We start from the raw sequence: 21,292 nt of genomic DNA, 5'->3' as shown, positions 1-21,292 counted from the left end.
TTACAGTAACGCGAGATTCGCTTGTGCTACGCGATTTTTGCACGCGTTACTGTGGATAACTGACGCATGCGCAGTGTGGCGGTTCTGACCTTCACTGAAGACATCATGTTCACCCGGGCGAGCGTTGCGGTGTTCCTGCCACAATGGTATAACTAAATGATAAACTATGCAGTTCATTTAGGAAACAAAGGTTTAATCCATGCAAATGTACAGAGTTGTTTATTTGGACAAATTTCTCTTTTTTTATTCGATTGTTGGCGCTGTGTCTTCAGGCCGGGCTCGGGCTTGCTGGCTGGCTAGCCAGCCTGACATTTTGCTAGCTAAGGTATCCTAGCCAGCTAACGGATCTAGCTTGCTGGCTACATTTTAGTTAATCGAAGTAACTGTTAGCAAGGCCAATTGCCTTTGGTTGCGTTGGCTTTTTGCGCAATATTCTTGACTGGTAATCCATAAAATTCAACTAGGTAGCCACTTTCATTCGTTCACTTGGCCAGCTAGCTAAAATGTTGATAGCAAGTTGCTGGCTAAGGAGGCGTACGCAGACTAAAGGATTGTTTCAATGTCATGCATTGACAGTATGAAGAACCTGGTCCTTAGCTACCATTGATTGTGACAAGTAGAAAATGTAAAGCTGCTGCGCTTTTTTTCTAACGAAATGCAAGGTGTAAAAATGTACTCTCGAGTTACCTCGCTGGTAAAGGGTCTTCAAGAACAGAGGAAACTGTCTTTAAAGCAATGATCGAATAATTGACATGCTCATGAAGTGCGTGAAGAAGTTTATTTGATTAAAAAACAATGTGCATACCATTGCCATACAGACTGCCTGATACCATTGCACAGTAATGAATGTTTTATTTTAATTGACAAACTTTTGTTCAGTTTGTTTTGAGTTCCAAAAAATCTTGAAGCTGAGCAAACTAGCTAGCATTCTTGAAATTACATAACCACCCGAGACCCTGCATACAAAAGGCTTGACTAAGTTTTAATTTCTTTATATAATACTTGGATATGCATTAGTATGTATCTTTGATGACAAAAAAAAATTGCATTGAAAATTGTTTAAATTATATTTCGTTTTTATTGACTGTCTCTTGTAGTGTAGGCTTCTACGTAGTAGAATATGTTTCCTGATAGAAAGACCAGTGACTTCTGTCCTGTACAGTGGACCAAAAATAATTTCCTGGGTCTTAGGAGGTTATAACATCAGCTCCCCAGAAGCATGTTCCAGAATATGACTGAATGCTACATCTTATTGGGGATTGCTAATTTAGTTAAGTAGGTCGAACCCAATCTAAATGACATTGAATGTGCTGGATTGACACTGACATTAAGCTTGAGTGTGAGAATACAGATATCAAAAGTTACTGAGTGCCTCTTTTAGGAAACTTAAATCTAATATTATTTTTCTGCTGGTAATTTGAGTCTGTTAAACATTTTAACATGGCTTGCCAGTCTGAATGTTAAAACAATAAGCTGGACAGAGTTAGGAACAAACTCCCTTTTGTGACATTGCTTATGACCACCTTTGTGGTGTTGGTTGTCCTCTGGGAGTCGTATACATTTAAAGGTGCATAGATTCTGGATAGCCTGTCTGTTTGAAAATAGATTTTTTATTAATGTTCTGTTTCTTCTTTGTTTAGATCTAAACAGCATGCCATAAACTACATGTGAACATGTGCTTTGTATTCAGTTCATTTCTAGGTGTTGGATGTTAGAGCAATCCATCGGATAATGTAATATTAAATAATGTAATCTGATTTCCTTTTCCCCCAGTGGCCAGGTCAGGAACATGGCTACCTTGAAGGACAGTGAGTCACCCTTCCCTTTATTTTGAAAAATATAATTATCAATCACTGTGTAAACTGTAAATGCAAGCAGTGTATCGTCTAAAGTATGTTGTATCTATTGTGCCAATGCAGATTGTATTGCGTGAACAAAACCGTGACACTTTCATGTGTTTGTTTAAGTCACCATCCGGTTGAAGTCCATCAAAAACATCCAGAAGATCACCAAATCCATGAAGATGGTTGCTGCGGCTAAGTACGCCAGGGCTGACAGGGCCCTGAAGCCAGCCCGCGTCTATGGGGCAGGTGCTCTAGGTACGGTGCTGTTACAGAGGAAAATTTACTGGGCCGACGTCTGTTACAAACTGAATTGGTCATGACATTTCCTTAGTGTAGCAGTTTCTGTGCTCGGAGGAGTGCCCTGTGAATGCTGGGTTTTATCCCATCCAATCTCATGATTCATTTTTGCTTCCGGGAAACTCTCTCCTCTGAGGCTTAATCTTATATAGTACAACCTGCATGCATTTGGGTGCCTTGAATTTGTACTGAATGGCAAAAACGGTCCAAAAGAAATCTGCTTTGATCTGCTTATAATTTCATATAGAAATTGTTTGCTGAAGTCATATTTCCTCTTCACCAACATTCAGGAAGTGTTTTTGGTACTGCCTTTTTAATAGAAGTGTGTTTTGCTTGTTAGCGATTGAATCATAGAGCGATATGTATTGAGTTATTGCTGTATACTGTATTTCATGATGGGTCTCATGCTTTTCTCTCCTGCAACTTTTTTTTTCCCTGCTCAGTTCAGTCACCGAGCACCTTGCTCTGATGCCTGGCTGTCATATATTGAGTGTGTGTTGACGCTCCAGGATATTTGTTGCATTTAGCTTGCCTTGTTTGTCTCTGCGTTTTCAGCTCTGTATGAGAAGGCTGACATCAAAGCTCCCGAGGACAAGAACAAGCACGTGATCATCGGCGTGTCCTCCGACCGTGGCCTGTGCGGGGCCATCCACTCCAACGTGGCCAAGGCCATGAAGAGCGAGATCGGCAAACTGACCAGCGCTGGCAAGGAGGTCATGCTGGTGAACATAGGGGACAAGCTTAGAGGTCTGCTGTACAGGTACGCTACATGGGTTATAAGTACACCTCTCGTTGAACACATGCTGTACAGGTGCACTGTCATCTTGCTGACTTCTCTCTAACGTTTTAACTTGCATTAACCGCTTTCATTCATCATGCTCCATTACCGGTATCAGTTTATATGGCATTTGAGAAGTTGACAGGGCTGCTAGGAATGTCACGTTTCAGTAGATTCAAATGTGTTTATGTGCAAATTTTAACGAACCGAAGTTAAGCTCCTTTTAACACACTTCAAAAAATACTTCTCTTATTCTCGGTACCACTTGCGGAATGACAGAGTGACCTTTTCCTCACAGGACTCACGGGAAGCACATCCTGATGAACTGTAAGGAAGTGGGACGTAGACCCCCCACCTTCACCGATGCTTCCATCATCGCCACTGAGCTGCTTGACTCTGGCTATGAGTTTGACCAGGGCTCCATCTTCTACAACAGATTCAGGTAACGGCCCACTAAGCTAGCTGTGTTCTGCGGTTTTCTCCTTGGAAAAATATAACTGTGCAGTGTGTGCAGACATTGCGCTGGTTTTTTTTTTTTTTTGTGATGATACATTTACAGATGTAAATTAGCCAAAATTTGTTTGGAACTTTTGATTATCCAATATTAATGCTTGTGATTCAACCCATTTTATACAAACATAGAAGCTCAGGGATATGTATAAAAAGGCTGTATTTCCTACATGGATCACCCAGTATTGATATAAATGCCCTCAAATTAAAGCTGAACGTCTGCATTTTATTTATGGTTTTAACTAACTATTCATTGTTTTATTTCAAATCCTGTCTGTTTGTATCTCTGAGGTCATGATGTATCTACATGTATGCTAATAGTTCATAATTTATCATTTTGCTTTGTTCTCCAACAGGTCTGTTATTTCATACAAGACTGATGCGAAGCCCCTCTTTTCCATTGACACTCTTGCAAATGCAGGTATTGTTCATGAATTGATGAAGTACAATTGATGTATCTGGTATAGACTCATTTTTTGCTTCCTCATCAAGAAAAAAAAAATGTCCCACAAGGTAAATGTATAACACCTGACCGTAATATCCCTCTCGTCTTTACGTGTGTTCAGCCAATTTGAGCAGCGCACACTGCGACAGCATCCTCTGTCAGTTATGGAAAGTGTAGATTTGTTGCTGCTGCTTTTTCACTGCATGCAGTGCACCAGCTAAGTATAGTGCTGCATCAGAGGAATATGCTCCATGTGAACCTGGCCCAGGTAGACTACAGCTGCCTGATATTGCTGCGAAGTCGCTGTTGTAAGATGAGACGGGAAATACCTTGTCGTGCAAATCCCTTAATCCCTGCGCAGTGTCAGGAAATAACTGCGGTGGGATAGTCGTCACGTGCATGGTCAACATTCAGTTCAAGACAACATGGCACGTAGCTTCACGGACGGCCAGTTTTTCAGCAGGATGCGCCACCACTGAGAGCCCCCCATCGTGGTACATTTCTGATCCCCGGCGACTTTGTTGCCTTTGCCGCTTTAGAGAGCATGGCCATCTACGATGACATCGATGCAGATGTGCTGAGGAACTACCAGGAGTTTGCCCTGGTTAACATCATCTACTTCGGGCTGAAGGAGTCCACTACCAGCGAGCAGAGCGCCAGGATGACTGCCATGGACAGCGCCAGCAAGAACGCCTGTAAGCCTCTCCCCTTCCTCTTCCCTGCTCCACCCCTTCCTCTTCCCTGCCGCGCCCCTTCCTCTTCACTGCTTTGCCATATTACAGTAAATGTGGAGGTGCTTCCAGTTTCCCCCCCACTTTGAATGAGAATAGTGATCTTATGAGTGTGAGAGGTTATTCAGTGTGGTTATGCTGTGCTCCATTAGTTACTTATGGAGTGTTTATACTTTGTCATGGGGTGTGCTTCTCGCACCATCTAAAGAGTTGGCCTTTTGAACTCTGTAGCTTCCCATTTCAGATTACAGGACATCTCTAGTGTGTTTAATACCAGCCAATTTGTTTTCCCTCCCCCTCTTATTACTAATATAAGCCTAATTGTATTTCTTTGAACATGTACTGCTTTGAATGTGTTTTTTTTTTTGCACTTTTACCATAGTCCTTCGGTGCAGAAACCTTTCAGATTTCATGCGTTGGTTCCTTTGTCGTTTTCCAGCGGAGATGATTGACAAGCTGACCCTGACGTTCAACCGCACCCGCCAGGCCGTCATCACCAAGGAGCTCATTGAGATCATCTCTGGTGCAGCTGCTCTGTGAGTATGGAGTATATTACATGGCATGCGATCAACATTGTTCATTGATTCATTTCATTCAGTATGTTCATAACATCACTAACTTTGAGTGCTATATGAATTCAAAATGGTCATAACCGCTTCTGAGTTTAATAATCTTTAACATTTAGTGTTTGTTCATTTACATTTATTTATAATTGTCATTTTAATCCTGTTACTGAAACAGAGCTGTAAACTTGTGGTTTGTCATCCTAACACTACTAACAACATTTTGATTATTGATCCCATCCCCATCCTTATCCCAACATAATATCAGGAACTGATGCATGGCTTTAATCAGTACTGAAATGCAGGTAACATGCCCTATAGAATAGACCGTAGGCTGTAGTGGTGTGTGGTTTTGAGGTGTGCTAGAATTCTTACTTGATTGTGAGACTGAATTACTTCATTCAATTGTGATTGATTTAATTAACATGTGTTGTTTACTGTTACATTGACAGTGGTTACAAATATGCTGCTGTCATTCAGGTGATATTGCTCGTTAAATGTATTTATTTTGAATGTTTTTCTCATTACAGATAAATGTGAAAACCTGCTTGCTGCCATCTTCAGTTTGGATTTTGGTGCATATGATGAAAATGCATCTGTCTGCTTTCGTCAAGAGTTCCTGTGCATTTGTTCTTTTATTTGTAAAATAAACCTCACGGAATAAACACCTTACAAAGAAAGAACGCGTCCTTGATTTTGGGGTAGTCTCCAGTTAACTTTCACACAGTAGAAGTTACTGTATATCTTCAATTTTCTGGGAACTTTAATGGTGTTTTGTTGTCCAATGGAATTTTTACTGTGTGCATATGGAATAAATGTCATTATTTATGGCAAAGAAAATGCAACCCCATTCTAATGGTTTCCACAACCTGCAGTTGCAATAGTCATCGTGTTGTATCAATGTTGTATAGTTAAGTATTAGTCCACCAGTCAATGCATTTTTAAAAAATTGTGTGTGTACTGTTGGAGTTGGACTGCTATGTCATAGGCAAACAAGATAATCACATTGTTATATAAGGATACATTTTTAAAGTAAGCAGTGTATGGTAAATTAATATAATGCAATACTTGTTGCATATAATTAGTGAGCCATTATAAGTATCTAGGACTTTGAACTAAACCTGTTTTGTCCTACACACTCACACACACATTATATATATATATAATTTTATTTTTTTAATTTCCCAAACTGTCAAAGCCATGCTAATTTTAAGTGTTGAGCATGCACACTTACAACTCAGAGGGCACCTGTCCACATTTTTGGATGAATCTTTTTTGCTACCTCAGAGGCGACCTGTGCTCTGAAAACTGAGCAAGGTTAAATGCATATGAACTTGGAAACTGTGTTTACAATGCTGCGCACTAAAACAAATCACTCCTCAAAAAGCTTGTTCTTCAGCTTCCAATCCAGCTTTATCGATAAAACACCCTTCGAATGTACACCTATATTTAACTCTTGTTTTCTGACATACAACTTCATACCAACTTAAGCATTCCCTACACTTCAGTTAATTGTTATTAACGTTTGCGGTTAATTTATAGAAACTATAACTACAGTATTTGTTAACCTTGTTGGTCAAAATCATTGTGTGGGTCGGAGAGTCTTTAAAAAACATATAAACCACGAATAGATTTGACAGGATCTTTAGTGGATCTTTAAAAGGAAGCAACGTATAATGGCCTATAATTCACGTGTTATGTTGCTCCACATACAGTTCATCTAAACTCTCGTTGCTCAAAAGGTCCTGCTGCCAATGCCGATAAACAATAATAGATAATAGCTCGATTTCGTAACGTTAAAATGCTGTAATGGAAATTAAATGAGGAACAAATCTTCTAACGTAGGTTTCTGCAGGTTCCCTAAATTTTGCTTTTGAGGCTCGTACATAGGTCTTCGCTTGTTCCTTTCCAACCGAGAACAGCGGAAGTACCGTTTGTATTTCAGGCAAGAAATACGATGTATGCACAATCGAGTTTCCGCTCGACGCTCGTGGGCAGGGCTAATCGACTCGCTCGGCAATGGTTTTTCACGAGAATCAAGATGGCGACTCTTCCATTAGCGCCAACTTATTTATTCTTTTAGATGCCTATATTATAATCAAATAGCCTGTTCTGTCCCCGATTCCGCAGGGTTTCAATCATCATGAGGACCAGGAGCACCGTTTGCAGCGGGAATTGACTTGCTAAAGACAATTACAGGAGCCAGCGAGATGTGCGAGAGTTATTCCCGTTCGCTGCTGCGGATTTCGGTGGCGCAGATCTGCCAGGCGCTGGGCTGGGATGCGATTCAGCTCACAGCTTGCGACTTGCTCTCAGATGTCCTGCACCGATACATACAACAGTTGGCCAGAGGCTGCCATCGCTACTCGGAGCTCTGTGAGTTCTCCCCCTTCTTCGTGGGCTAGTAGGGTCTGATCACACTGTATGGTAGTTCTCACTCCACACTGTGTTCTGAGGCCTAGCTAGCTAGCAGATTGACAGAACAGAAGATACATGGTTTACTCACGCCTCGGCTAGTTGGCTAGCCGAATAGTTAGCTAGCATCGTTTTGCAAGATCATAACGTTTCACTTTCGGTAATTAACAGTAATTCGCTGCCCTAACTTGATTGCACTCTTGACAAGTTGCTTCTCTTTGTGCTTGCGTCAACTTTTGGACCTTATACAACATGTGACTCGGGTAGTTGTTTCGGATGTCAACAAGGGGGAGTGTTTGTGGGAGTGTTACTCGCTGTATAGATGTTCCCTGGTATGTTCCCTCGCTTTTTCTGGAAACTTTTAACTAGCGTTAGTATTGACAATAATCATTAGTTTATATAACTACCATTAACGCTATTTAAAACAACCCTATGCTTTTGAAATAGCATTCAATGTTGGCTGTCTAGCTAGCAGTTTGTTAGCCGCTAGCTTGCTAACAAGCTACTCTAGCGCGCAGAAGTTGGCTGGTTACTGTAACGCTGGGTCATGTAATCTGTTCCACGTATGTGACGTTTCTTTATCTGATCTATTATACTGTTCGGTTTATGATGTGTCAAATATATAGCTTGCTTGAGGCGGTGATTGGAGAGCAGCATTAGCTGACTAGACTCTAGACCCTCTAGTGTTTGAGTCAGGAGTGGTCTGTAAGGAAACCTTAAGTTGACCCCGCACTACAGTATAGATGCCGATTGTATTGCAGGGTTTGCTTCTGTAATTGCGGTTGTAGTAAATTGCTATGGACAATGGAATCGATGACGCAAATAAAACATAACACTGCAGTATTGTTATTTTTCATTACCACTGAACAGCACCCTGTTATTCTACCTCACAAAACCTTGTGAGGCTGAACACCATACCTACATGTCCTCCTCTTGTCTTGTCTTGCTGTCACCTTGCATTTGTTTGATTTTATACACAAATTATTGCTTTAGTGATGTTCAGTATGCTTAATATCTGTGTATTATCTAACATATAATCTTTAGAATGTAACTGTAATATTCAGCATTCATTTAAAATATGCGTACAATTTCTTTATTGTTGCTTTGAGGGTGTTCTGTTGTAGGCCTGTCATTGACCCTCTCTCCACAGATGGGCGGACCGACCCGATTCTGGACGACGTGGGCCAGGCCTTCAGGCTGCTGGGGGTCAACCTGAACGAGCTGGAGGACTACATCCACAACCTGGAGCCCGTGGCGTTCGCCCACCAGACCCCCCTCTTCCCCGTCAGCAAGAACAACGTGCTGCAGTTCCCCCAGCCCGGTGGGCGGGACGCCGAGGAGAGGAAGGAGTACATTCCGGAACACATGCCCCCGCTGGTGTCCTTACAGGAAGGTAAGGCCAGACTCGGCGTCACCACCACCTCTTGCTACAAAAAACATGCTTCCAGTAAAAACGGGGAGTGGCTTAAATTACTGCAGGTTGGTGGTGGCGTTTTCCAGCACCGTCGATGGGTTGCCATTCTGCGCCCGTTTCTCTGCCACGCAGCACTCGGAGTTCATGATGTCACGAACATAGCGAATGAAAGGAAATTAACTGATGAACAGCGTTCAGTGGCATATGTAAAATATGTGAAACAAATCTTACATACAGAGCAGCAGTATTCATGCCAATTGTATGTCACTGTACCATTTAGCCTGAAAATGCTTTGCTCTCCAGTACTCCAGGTGGGAACACGTCTCTGTCTCAGAGTGAATGAATGATTTCACAAGGCTACACAAAACAGTGTTGACTGATTAACTGATTCACAACTGGTTTATAAGCTGCCTGTAGGGCAGGTGACCGTTCAGAACATTGACTCTGCTGATACAAAGCTGGGTGGTTTGAATTCTTATCATGGTCACTTCCATTTTAGTTTTTTTTTTTTTTTCTTAAAAGCCTGATGATTACTTATTGGTCAATTCGATATGATTGTAAAATTAAATGTGAATGTAACATTTTCAGCAGGGAACATTATAATGAAAACCTGTTTCCTAATATTGGTTACTCAAATAAAGCCAATTAACTATGGCCCTGTTCGCTGTGCTTCAGCTATATAGTAAGGATGGGTAGGGTGTCAGGTTAATAATAATGTCACATTTTATTTATAAAGCACTTTTCTAAACTCATCATTGCTGAAAAAGGGAATTCACGTAGCCATTCTTCACTGATGGTAGCTCAGAAATCATTGAACAGGTAGCTAATAAACCAGTTGTGAATCATTTAATCAGTCAACATTGTTTTGTGTAGCCTTGTGAAATGATTAGGTCACACCCATCTGGAGTTGTGGTGACCAAAGCATTTTCAGGTTAAATGGTACAGTGACAAACAATTGGCATGATTACAGAAGTGAAAATCAACTCTCATACTATCTCTTACTGACATTGGACTATGCTGTTCAGGGCTAAAATGTTTATTTTTCATTTTTACTTTTATTTTTTATTTTTATTTTATTTTTTAAATTTCTGCATTAATTTACAACTGTGTTCCGTTGATATATGATTCTGGAAATCAGCTGATTTCTCAGTGATATGAAAGGCGCTTGTGGTGTTGAAACGGTAGATCATTCTGGCGGTTGTGCTGTTAAAGGAGGAGACACATTTACCCGGCTCTGTTGTATCACTTGGACTTGGAGAATTCACAATTCACAAAACATTTCATTGCCGTTCATTTAGTTACAGATTCAAATGGCGATTATTACTTCAGGGTCACGTATTAATGTTGTCTCAGTTTTATAATAGACCATAATCCGTCCAAATATGTGTGGATATAGATAAAAAGATTCCTCTAGAGAGAAAGATCCAAGGAAAAAAGGTTAACAGAATTCCTAACACTCAGCTTTATTTGGAACAAAGTTTGGTAAGGATCAAAGAGCTCTACAGTTCTCCAGTTCTATGGGAATCTGCTCCTGAAGTTTGACGTGCGCTAACTAGAGCTAATTTAGGAGCACATCTACTAATTGGGATGCTTTAGCGTGGAGCCTTGGGTAAGTTTCATTTCATGTGATGGAGTCCAGCCGCGTGCCCACCCGTGACTGCTCGCAGCGTGTGTGTGTGAAGCACACAGTTCCCCTCGGGTCTTTCGGCACGTTACCGCCGCGCGTTTGAAACGGCCAAAGAGGAAATGGCGCAACCCCGGCCGCCTGCGGAGGCCCTACAGCGTGCCGACTGTGGGCCGACTGTGGGCCGACAGCGAGGCTGGCTGTGTCACGCCCAGGAGCCGCAGGAGGAGCCCTCTCTCTTTCACTCTTTCATTTCCCGGGGTCCGGCGCACGCTGTGGGGTCAGGCAGGATGGCGGCTGACTGGGGAGGTGGGGGGATCTGATGGGGGGAGGGCTGGGGGGGGGGGGGTAGAGGGGGGGTTCTGAGGCCCCCCTGACCCACTCCCCGCGGGGTCTGCCTGAGTCAGACGAGAACCCCGTCCAGACGGGGCGGGGGCGCACGCGCGTCCCGGGGGGTCGCCGAGCAGCGGCGTGCGAGCGGGCCGACCCGCACCGGGGAGGGGAGGCGCGGGGCCGCCGGCCGGCTCAGTGGGACCGGCAGGGGTCGGGGAGGCAGGTCCAGTCTGGCCCGGGCTCGGCTGGGCTCCACCGCGGCTGTAGAAAGGGACCATTCTCTCCTCGGCGTACCCGTGGAGACCATCGGGAGCTGTCACGGATCCTGTTACATAGACACGCACAACAGACACGCCACTCAAAACAGCTCTGACATCAGCGCTTTCATCTGGGGTTTACGCTCACACAGACCATTCGTTAAAACAGGCTCTCCCTCTTAGCATGTTTGATACATGCATTCATAAACACCCTTAAAGATCTCATGAAATACATTGTGCGTGTTAACTTGCATCTATAATGTTAAGTGGGAGACTCTTTGAACCTCCGCTCATTATTTGCACACAGTGATACTATTTAATTTAAAGTTCCGGCTGAGATATATCTAGCCTCCCGACAGCCTCTACAGGTGTGTGTTTGAATGTGTGTGTACTGTTTGCCCTCAGGGAGTTTGATAGGCAGATTATGTGGCTGTGTGGTGATGTTAACATGCAAAGTGTATATAGGGAAATGTAGTTTCACCAGAGAGTGAAAGTATTGTTTGCTTGTATTTGTTACAAGGTTACAGAAAGGAAGCCACATCGAGTAGCCAGCTAGCGGGACTAGCGGGATGGTAGAAGCAGGGCCCTTGGGGGTTTTTTCAGGACCAGGCGTGGCACAGTGCTACATGCTCTTTACACTGTAGGGAAATGTCAAGCCTACATGAGATCATCTGTCCTCCTCATCAGACTTTCTAGTGTAATTCTGCACTTAACTGTGGCTTGTCATTTGAGCGACTGTATAAGCAGGCATGCTTAGAGAACTTGGTGTCTTGGTGTGTATACCGCATTACATGACAGCTTGTGTACTGTATAGCCATGTGCATGTACCACAGTGAGTGGGGCTTCAAGGTACACAAGTCTTGGAAAGTATGACATATCCTGCATCACTGCACCACTGCTGCATACACTGGGGACCTGCGACCCTTCTGTCCCTTAATGGCCTCTGTATCTCTCCAGTTTTAAATTTGCTGCCTGTGTTGAATGTTGTAGCTCACACAACTTTCCAGCGTTTGGGTTGTGCTATTCGGAAAGTTTGCCCTCTTGTGCGATGCATCGCATCGGCCAGCAGATGGCGCCACGTCTGCACAGTCGGCGGCGCGCGGCGACAAGCAAGCTGCCTCAGAACAGGCCGAGGCAGGGCTGTGTGAATCCAGCAGAGCGTCGGCGTCGGTGTGTTTACTCTGCTAAAGAGAGGCCCGGTGTTTCATTACCGCGAGCAGGCGCTTCTCTCTGGCCCACAGGCAGCGGTTATCTATTGTCTTTCTGCTTGTTATTGTTTACTCCCGGGGAGCGGGAAGCGCGATTGCATCTGAACATTGAAATTACCGCAGATCTGCGGCCGAGATTAAGCCCAGAATGGAGTGTGTGATTCGAGCCGTGCCTTGCTTTCTTTTCTTCTCCCCAAGTACAGTAAGAGTACGGCAGTCCTCAGCGAGGTGTGTGCACTTGGAGGCTTTCTCCACCAGGGGGCGATCCATCCATCTCGGCGCAGTGCCCGAGGGCCCCCAAGCTTCCATTTTCCTTCTTTATTAGTTCCGCCGGTCTTCCTAACTCATTCATGCGTACGGGGAAATTAGGGGAGGAGTGTGGATCTCGAGCTGAGCGTTTCTTAATGTTCTCTGCCTGATTTATTAAAAATGGCTTCGGGGGCCTTGGTCAGTCTTCAGGCGGGAGCTCGCAGGAACGCATTTTTGACGTTGCCGTGGTGTTTTATCCCGTGCTCCGCTGGGTCAGATTGGGCGCCGGAAGGCATTGTCGAATGAGAAACGATCCAGTCTTTTGCCGCTCTTTTTTTTCAACCGACAGGGCGAAATTGTCGGACCGCCAAGCCGGCGAATCCAACCGTGGCGTTTCTGCGCCCGCGGGGTCCGAGCGCGCGCGGGGGTCGAGCTCAAAACCCGCCGCCCGTACCGCCGTCTCTCTCCCGCCATCGGCCCCGCCGCCTCCGTTTAAGCGGGCGGAGTCGAGAACGCGGCGAGCGCGCGCGCGTGAAAGAAAAGACCGCCGGGCTCCGGCGCGGCCTCTGCTCCGTGTCATTACTGAGAAGTCTATTCCTTTCATTATCATCTCTCTCTCTTCGCCCTACAAGGCGGAAAATGATTAGAGGAACAGGTGACAAAGCGTGAAGAGATTTCTGCGGGTTCGCCGGTTATAGCGGGTGTCAGATACGGCGTTACATTAAAAGATGAATATAAAAAAGACCCCACCCCCCCCCGCCGACATTCTCTTCGTCTTTAGAAAGGACAATGGAAGTCTCGTCGAAGGCAATTGACTTCCCTCCCCTCAGTGTGCACGGCCTCTGCCAGCCTCACAGACAATCAGGTTTTGATAAAGAGCCATCTTTACGTTGATAATACTCCACTGTCTGAAGGCACACCTGTCACACGCCCATAGGGGAGAGTGTGTGTGTGTGTGTGTGTGTGCGTGTGCATTTTCCCCTGCGTTTCTCACACGCTCACACACACGCGCACACGCACACACACTCACACACACAACAGATGATGTTCGTCTCTCCCGTGACACTGATGCTGATATAGTAATACAGCATTATCTCACTCAACCTCCCCCCCCCTTATCTCAATGCATTTCCCTCCCGAGGAAAAGCTATCTACACTTTGTAGTTCTGACTATTTATGTTGGACAAGGTCAAGATCATTTAAAGTTCTATCTCCGTCTCAGATAAGGGGAGGAGGACAGGAGCGGATGGGGATCGATGCCGAGGCTCCCGGATTTATTCGCCCTCGTTTGGGTGCGTTTTGTTTGGGATACATGCTAACGGCGGCGGCGGCGGCGGACCCGCCAAAGTTTCCCCCATCCATCTTGTTTTTTTTTTTTTTTTTTTCCTCTTCCGTTTTTTTTTTTTTTTTGTAAGCGGAGCCCCCCGTCCTGCCCGGCGCGGGGGGCCATTAAAATGCCTAAACGGGCCACTTTTCTCTTTTCCCGAGCCCGCCGGCAGATCAAATCAAACGGCAAATTAAAAGCCCATCAAATAAATCTGAGAGGGGGGCTGTTTGCGCTGGGGCTTTATGGCGCTCCGGGTGCTGAAGGGTGAGGGACCGTCTGGCCCCCCCCGGCGCTTTTACTGCGGATCTGTACCGCTGAGGGATCGTCCCCGCTGGGCTGGAGCCCCTGCTCTTCCACACTCCACGGTCTGCGGTAGTCTGGGAGGGGAGCCTCTGGGAAAAGGCTGGCTCACCTGAGGATGGATCTTAGCCAGTGAGGCCTCCACACCTGGGATAGTCTGTTTCAGCAGACATCTTAGTGAGTGAATGAGGGTTAGGGTTAGGATCTTAGGTTTAGGATGGATCTTAGCCAGTGAGGCCTCCACACCTGGGATCTGTTCAGAATCTAGGATGAATGAGGTTGGGTGATCTTAGGTTTAGGATGGATCTTAGCCAGTGAGGCCTCCACACCTGGGATAGTCTATTTTAGCTGACAACCTACTGAGTGAGTGTTTGGGTTAGGGCTAGGATCTTAGGTTTAGGATGGATCTTAGCCAGTGAGGCCTCCACACCTGGGATAGTCTATTTTAGCTGACAACCTATTGAGTGAGTGTTTGGGTTGGGGTTAGGCTCTTAGGTTTAGGATGGATCTTAGCCGGTGAGGCCTCCACACCTGGGATAGTCTATCATAGCAGACATCTTAATGAGTGAGTGAGGGTTAGGGTTAGGGTTAGGATCTTAGGTTTAGGATGGATCTTAGCCAGTGAGGCCTCCACACCTGGGATAGTCATCTTAGTGAGTGAGTGAGGGTTAGGGTTGGGGTTAGGGTTAGGATCTTAGGTTTAGGATGGATCTTAGCCAGTGAGGCTTTCCCAACTGGGATAGTCTAGCCAGTGAAGTCTCTATGAATGGGATTGTCTTGGGATTGTTCCAGCAAACTTTGTCAGTGAGGTTTCCGATGACTGGGAACGTCCATTTCGGGAGGGATTTTTGAAGTCAGTGAAGTCCCTAAAGGGTTATCCAGCTTTGGAAGGACCTAAGCCAGCGAAGCCTCTTACTGTGTAACATATATTTGTAAGGCAACAGAAATTTGTTTGTACCATTTTGATATCAAGTTCTGTTGGCTGAATAAAGCAAAACTTTTGATGTTCCTGATCACTATGCCATTGAAGTCCTGAACATTCCTGGTCTTGTGGGAACTTGGTGATGGCCTACATTGTATCGCTGCTTTACCTGTAGGGTTTTTCTTTTGATTTAGGTAACATGCTTGTTGAACTTATTTGTGGTGGTGAAGAACTTTCAGGGAGAAGTTTATAAGTGAAACGTTTCTCCCTCACAGAACCAGTATACACTAGAGGTACGGTCTTAGAGAACTGTGTCTTTTGCTGAATAGCTGATTAAAAAACAATTCACTTAATTTTCCCCAAACCGGTTGTTGGCTGAACACTACTTTTTCTGGTTGTTCAACATGTTAGTGAAGCTTCACCACAAACAGGCCATCGGGAGAAAGTGAAATGTTGAATGAATACATATGAGGTGAAACATTTTGTGTGTGTGTGTGTGTGTGTATTCACGGGGAGATTAAGTTACTCTTTTCGATCCTGTGATGGATTAGTTGACCCATACTGAAGCCCACAGTCTGGTCTGGATGAATACTGTGTCAAATTCATTTTACGTCCCCTCCCTGTGTGCTGTATGTTTGTATGAGTGTGAGGTGTGTGTGTGCGTGTCTGTGTTTGTGTGTGTGAGATGTGTGTGTATGTATGTATGAGGTGTGTGAGGTGTGTGTGTGTGTGTGTGTGTATGAGGTGCGTGTGTGTGTGTTAGTGTATTAGTGTATGAGGTGTGTGAGGTGTGTGTGTGTGTGTGTATGAGGTGTCTGTATGTGTGAGGTGTGTGCGTGTGTATGAGGTGTATGAGGTGTGTGTGTGTGTGTATGAGGTGTATGAGGTGTGTGTGTGTGTTGTGAATGGTATGATGGTGTGTGAGGTGGTGTGTGTGTGTGTAGGAGTGCGTGTATTGGAGGTATTACTGTTTTGTTGTGTGTATAGGTCATGTAGTGTGAGTGTAAGTGTGTGTGTGATGAGGTTGTGGATGAGTGTTGTGTGTGTGTATGAGGTGCGTGTATGTGTGAGGTGTGTGTGTGTGTATGAGGTGTGTGTATGTGTGAGGTGTGTGTGTGTGTGTGTTAGTGTATGAGGTGTGTGTGTGTGTGTGTGTGTGTGGCAGGCCTCCCACTGAATCCCGAGCAGCCCTGCTGCATCCATTGAGCCCCCTCCCGGCTTTCCTGTCAGAGTCACCTGGGGTGTGTTAAATGGAACCGAATGTGTGAGACTGACAAGAGCGTTCCCCCTCTCCTCCTCCTCCTCCTCCTCTCCCTTCCCCTCTCTCTCTGTCTTTTTTCTTTTACCTTTGTCTTTTTCTCTCTCATTTCTCTTTTCCATGTTTTCCTCACAGTGCTAAAGCTTGGTCCAGTGAAACTAAAATCCCACTGTCTCATATTGATCTTTAATACAGATCAGGACCTGGTGTGTCCATTTCAGAATGATGTAGGCCTAAAATTTTGACTGTTTTTTTTAGAGAAAATGGCCTCTTCCAACCGGGCACTTGTTTTGGCTTTTGTAAAACAGAAGGGAATTCAATCTTTATATTTCACCCTTACGGGAATGTATTACAATGAGCTTTTTAAGTCTGGATATGTTATGGGTCTGTACACAGGAGGTTGGTGGGAAAGAAAGAACAAAGCAACGCTTTTCTGACTGATAGTAAATGGTCTGAATTTGAAATTAAATATTTAAGTTAGCTTAGTTTTTAAAATATTTTCTTCACTTATGTTTTATGATGTCTGAAAAGATAGATCTTCAGGCTCTCCAACATTTAAATTGTCCACTGCAATTTTCCTTTTTTGCGATTTCCCTTTATTGTGCTGCAAGTTGCAATGCATACGGTGACCAGGTAGATGGCGCTGTTGCACCAGCAAACGCCAGTACGGCTCAACAAGTCCCCACTCCCGGCGAAGAACGTACACACGAGTGTTTATGTAATCGAAAGGGCCTTTTTCCAGGCAATTCACGGTGTCAGTCTTTCGCTTTTAAGTTCTGTGGGCAGCGAGCTGGCCTGCCGTTTCTTCATATTTTCCAGATCATAAGCGGGCATTATGCATTGTGCACCGGCTCGGCTGTGGCATCGCCCGAGTTCCGACTCCCAATTTAATTTTCTCCCTTCTGTCGGCTTCGCGAAAAAGGCCCCTCTGAAATCCTTCCCCCCTGAAATATTGAAAATGAAAACACTGGTTTAATGCTTCCTGCTTTGCCATTGATAACCTACATTTTTTTTGTCATTGGACAATGGGCGGAAACACCGGCGTCACAAACGGCTTTTTCTCTCGGGCGGCGTCCGCCGCACGCGCGCGGCGTGGGAAATCCGGTCGGTTCCGAGGCCTGGCGGCGCGGCGGGCCCGAGGCCCCTCTCGGAATGGCGGTAAATGCGGATTTCCGCCGGCTCGGCGCTCGTGTCGTAGGCGACCGCGCCGCCGCTCGGAGGCCTGGGTGGCGTGAACGTGCCCGTGCGAGCTCGCTTTGTCCCGATGCGTGGGGGTTGCAGGGCTGAGTCCTGGTTCGTTTGGTGCTGTTTGGTGTTAGATTTTGGGGGGGGGGAGGGGGGCGTCCAGTTGGGTGACCTCTGACCCCTCGTCCCAGCACCTCCATCACCCAGCATCTGCCTTTCTGCCCCTCCACCTGTCTGTCCCACCACCTGTCTCTCTGTCTGTCCCTCCACCCGTCCACCTGTCTGTCCGAGTCGAGGCCGTATCAGCCGTACGCCTCTACCTCTACAACACGGTCTGAAATCACTAAAGGCGGAACTGGATTTAACATAAATTTTTATTCACTTCTCATGCATCAGGTATTTGTTTTTCTTTGTGAAGCACCTTAAAAGTTGCGGTACAGATAGCAGTGCTCTGTAGCGAGACTGCGCTCGGTGGGGACGGAATGAAACGGACTGCTGGGACCGCAGCTCAACCCCGGTGAAGAGACCGCGCTTTCCCCCTTTATCTGACCGGAGGTCTTTTTATTTCCCCCGGCGAACAACTGTAGTGTAAAATCCGGTAAATCACTTTTTTTTTTTTTTTTTGTGCCCACCAGATTACACTGAGCGCGTGCGGCAGAGACGAACAGGTGGGCTTAGCCCCGCCTCCTTCTGCTCTGGCCCCTCCGGGCGCGTCTCCCCCCCCACCCCCCCCCAAATGAAGAATAAATCAGATTTAACGGTAATCGTCTCAAATCCCGAATGTTTTCCTTACAATTTCGCGTGCCGTGCGCCGAAGACATCGTCTGCTCGTACGCAGGGTTCCTGTCGCACACAAAGAAATCGCGCCTTGGTGTCCACGTCGCGGCCCTTCTCTGTCCTACAATTCATTTTCGTTTTTGTATATTGTATATATATCGTATATCATAGACGATATCGGTAAATCGTGACCTGAGGTGAAGTCTGTACAGATCACGCCCAGTTTGCTGCAAATGAATGAAACTAAAGAGGCTGCACATTTATTATTATTATTATTATTATTATTATTATTCTTTTATATCAGTGCTGAGCAGCTCCGGTCCACCTCACGCTGTAGAAACTGGCATGCAGGAGTGTTTGCAGATGGCTACACTTTGTTAGTGTAGCCTACGAGCTAGCACTAGCAATGCCGGGTTTTGAGGTTTCGATTTTGAGGAGGGCCTCGGACGCGCACCTCGATGGGCACCCGCGCTGCGGGCCCGTACGGGATCACGTGACTCACGTTTGCGGTTTGGGAGATTCGCCGTGCGCACCCCGCGGGGGAAACTTCGCCCAAGGGCGTAATGAGGAGCAGCTCGGTGGGCCGCCTGTTTATCCCCGTCTGAGGAGGAGGCGCTGACGAGCGTGCGCAGCGCAATGGCTTCCCCCCAGAGAGCGTTCAGCTCCGGGGTTAAACAAATCACTTCTGTTCCCCTGGGGGGGGAGAGACAGAGAGGGAGGGGTGGAAGGGCGAACTTTGCTTCGTGTCACCGTAGTGCGCAATTCCCCACCCCCCTTTATCGTAGATGAACAGCGCTCTGCCATCCAGGTAAAGAACAAAGGGGGGGTCGAGATTGCTGTGAGTGCACTTGAGGATGCAAAACTTTTTCACCCCCCTGCCCCCCTCCCCTTTTTTGTGAAAACCCCCCATCCCCCTCAGATGGACTGCGTGGAAATGGCTTGTGAGCTGAGAATTGCTGGTTTATAATTTTCTAATCAGAAGGGGCTCGGTAAACGCTGACTGTTTTACCTTAATGGCCTTCCTTTGTAATGAGCCCCATTTCCTCTCTCGGCTCTGAGCTCTGTTTGTGCTGCTCACTTTAATGACTCCCATGGAAAGTGGCAGCATTTTTTTTTTTTTTTTTTTTGGGTGGGGGGGTGTTGAAGTGGCTGTTGCTGCTGCTGCTGCTGGTGGACAAAAAAAAAAACATCACAACAATCGATAAAGAGGCAAATGGCAGCGACGTTCTCATCATAGGGCTTTGTGTGTTTGCATGTGTGTTGTATGTGTGTACTGGAGGTGAACTTTACAGGCAAGAATAATCTTGGGGGTGAGGGGAGGGGGAAATGCTTTTGTAAATTATGGAACCCTGTTCTCAGGACCGGTTCTTGTCCTGTAATTGGGAGTGGGTTCCGCCACGTCCCACCCCCCCCCCCCCCCACCCCCCTCCTGGAAGCCATTATGCTCTGGCCGGGTATTAATGTGTGTTTATTGTTTTTGGAGGGAAAGAGGCTGGTGCAGGCCTTAATGCCCACCACAGGAAATGACTTGGTGCGGCGAAAAACTCGTCAGGAAGGGGGCGGGAGGGGGGGATGGGGGGGCACGTAAAATACCGCCGTTATATTCTGCGTACAGAAAATAAAAATAATCCAACGGGCCTGCGCATTTCATTCCTGTCACGCTATGTCCCAAAACAAAACAAAACAGTCATTCTGAGCGGAGCGGGAACAAAAAATACCCTGGCAATTTTTTTGGGGGAAAAAAAATTAAAATAAATAAACAGATGAATAAATTTGACTCCGGTTTTTGGGGACGGTCGTTTCCCGTCGGATTTTAAGGAGCGAAGCATCGGGTCACGTGCCCCCCCCTTCCCCCCCCTCGTCGTCGGGAATGAGACGGGAGAAGGAGCCGGAATGGTGTCATTCCTCCTGCCAGTTTCCCGCGCCGCTCCTCCCCGCGGAGGGAGCGCCGGCACGCGGAGCCAGGAATCCCGGCTCATTTACGCGGATGAGCCCCCCCCCGGCCGGGTCCCGCGCGCTCCCAGTCCCTTATTAACGCGCCGCGTGGAAATTCCCATCCGCCCAGCCGCAGTCTGAGAGCAGGAGACGCATTTCCACTGTCCATTATTTAAAGTGTGTAATTAGGATTTTCAATTCTTTTTTTTCCCCCCTCTCCACTCTCTCCCCGTATTTTCCCTTCCGTAGTCTGTGCTGCAGAGAGCACGTGCCGCGGTGTGAATTACAGTGGTTATGAGACTGCTGAAAACTGCTCCAGTTATTATTATTATTATTATTTACATCGGTTACATTTATTTTTTCTGTTAGATGCTCTTGTCGGAAGTACCTGGCAAAGCTGGTGTGGCTATAGAGCAGCAGAGCAGTACACAGTAATGCTACAGTTGTGTGCACAGTATTATTCAAATCATTATTGTTGCGTGTTTAATCGGAAAACATCCTTGTCCTGGACAATTTGCGTTAGGCCTGCTAGTACTTTTGGTAAATAGGGGCTTTGTGACTTGGGTGAAAGTGAGGCGTTGGCTGAGGCCTAGGCCTGCGTTTTGGCACGGGCCCTCCTGACGCAGTCGAACCTGTTCATTCACGTGTTCGGCGTCGCAGTGGGTAGCGGCTGAAACGCCGAACGGGCGGCCCCTCTAAGGATCGGAGCGAGGGGCGTGTCCCCCCCCCCCCCGGAGGCGCTCTCGAGCGGGCGGGCCGACGTCCCGCCGGGGTCTGGATGGCCCGAGGGCTCGTGTCAGCAGGGAGCGCGCTCAGAACCGGCGGCGGCGGCGGTCAACAGGCGACATGTCGCCCGCGGAGGCGGAGAGGACGACGCGGCCGGCGGCCCGGCGGCGGCCTGTCCCCGCCGGAGGAGCGAC

The 21,292-nt window shown here is 46.5% G+C and overlaps 2 protein-coding genes across 5 annotated transcripts in view; both read left to right on the top strand.

The window, feature by feature from the left end:
* Window positions 1–3: 3 nt before the first annotated feature.
* Window positions 4–5,851, top strand: atp5f1c (ATP synthase F1 subunit gamma). 4 transcript variants are annotated; one of them, XM_064342612.1, is made up of 10 exons: window positions 5–146; window positions 1,774–1,808; window positions 1,968–2,099; window positions 2,697–2,901; window positions 3,218–3,361; window positions 3,786–3,850; window positions 4,414–4,569; window positions 5,045–5,141; window positions 5,437–5,473; window positions 5,699–5,851. In XM_064342612.1, the coding sequence occupies exons 1-9, from the start codon at window positions 67–69 to the stop codon at window positions 5,441–5,443; spliced, it is 921 nt and encodes a 306-aa protein (XP_064198682.1). In that variant the 5' UTR covers window positions 5–66; the 3' UTR covers window positions 5,444–5,473; window positions 5,699–5,851. The 4 variants fall into 4 exon arrangements, with proteins under 4 accessions (XP_064198681.1, XP_064198682.1, XP_064198683.1 ...); XM_064342611.1 differs by lacking the exon at window positions 5,437–5,473 and having other exon boundaries at window positions 4–146; window positions 5,045–5,137; window positions 5,697–5,851; XM_064342613.1 differs by lacking the exon at window positions 5,437–5,473 and having other exon boundaries at window positions 6–146.
* Window positions 5,852–7,170: 1,319 nt separating this feature from the next.
* The window catches only part of taf3 (TAF3 RNA polymerase II, TATA box binding protein (TBP)-associated facto), a 55,715-nt gene continuing 41,593 nt past the window's right edge, over window positions 7,171–21,292 (top strand). The window contains exons 1-2 of the mRNA XM_064342606.1: window positions 7,171–7,544; window positions 8,734–8,976. Coding sequence (XP_064198676.1) covers window positions 7,379–7,544; window positions 8,734–8,976 — 409 coding nt within the window. The 5' untranslated portion in view covers window positions 7,171–7,378. The remainder of the gene's footprint in view (window positions 7,545–8,733; window positions 8,977–21,292) is intronic.

The sequence above is a fragment of the Anguilla rostrata genome, chromosome 7 (assembly GCF_018555375.3).
Source record: "Anguilla rostrata isolate EN2019 chromosome 7, ASM1855537v3, whole genome shotgun sequence".
Taxonomy (NCBI): Eukaryota; Metazoa; Chordata; class Actinopteri; order Anguilliformes; family Anguillidae; genus Anguilla; species Anguilla rostrata.
Note: the sequence above shows the minus strand (reverse complement) of the source record. Positions and strands in the feature narration are given on the sequence as shown.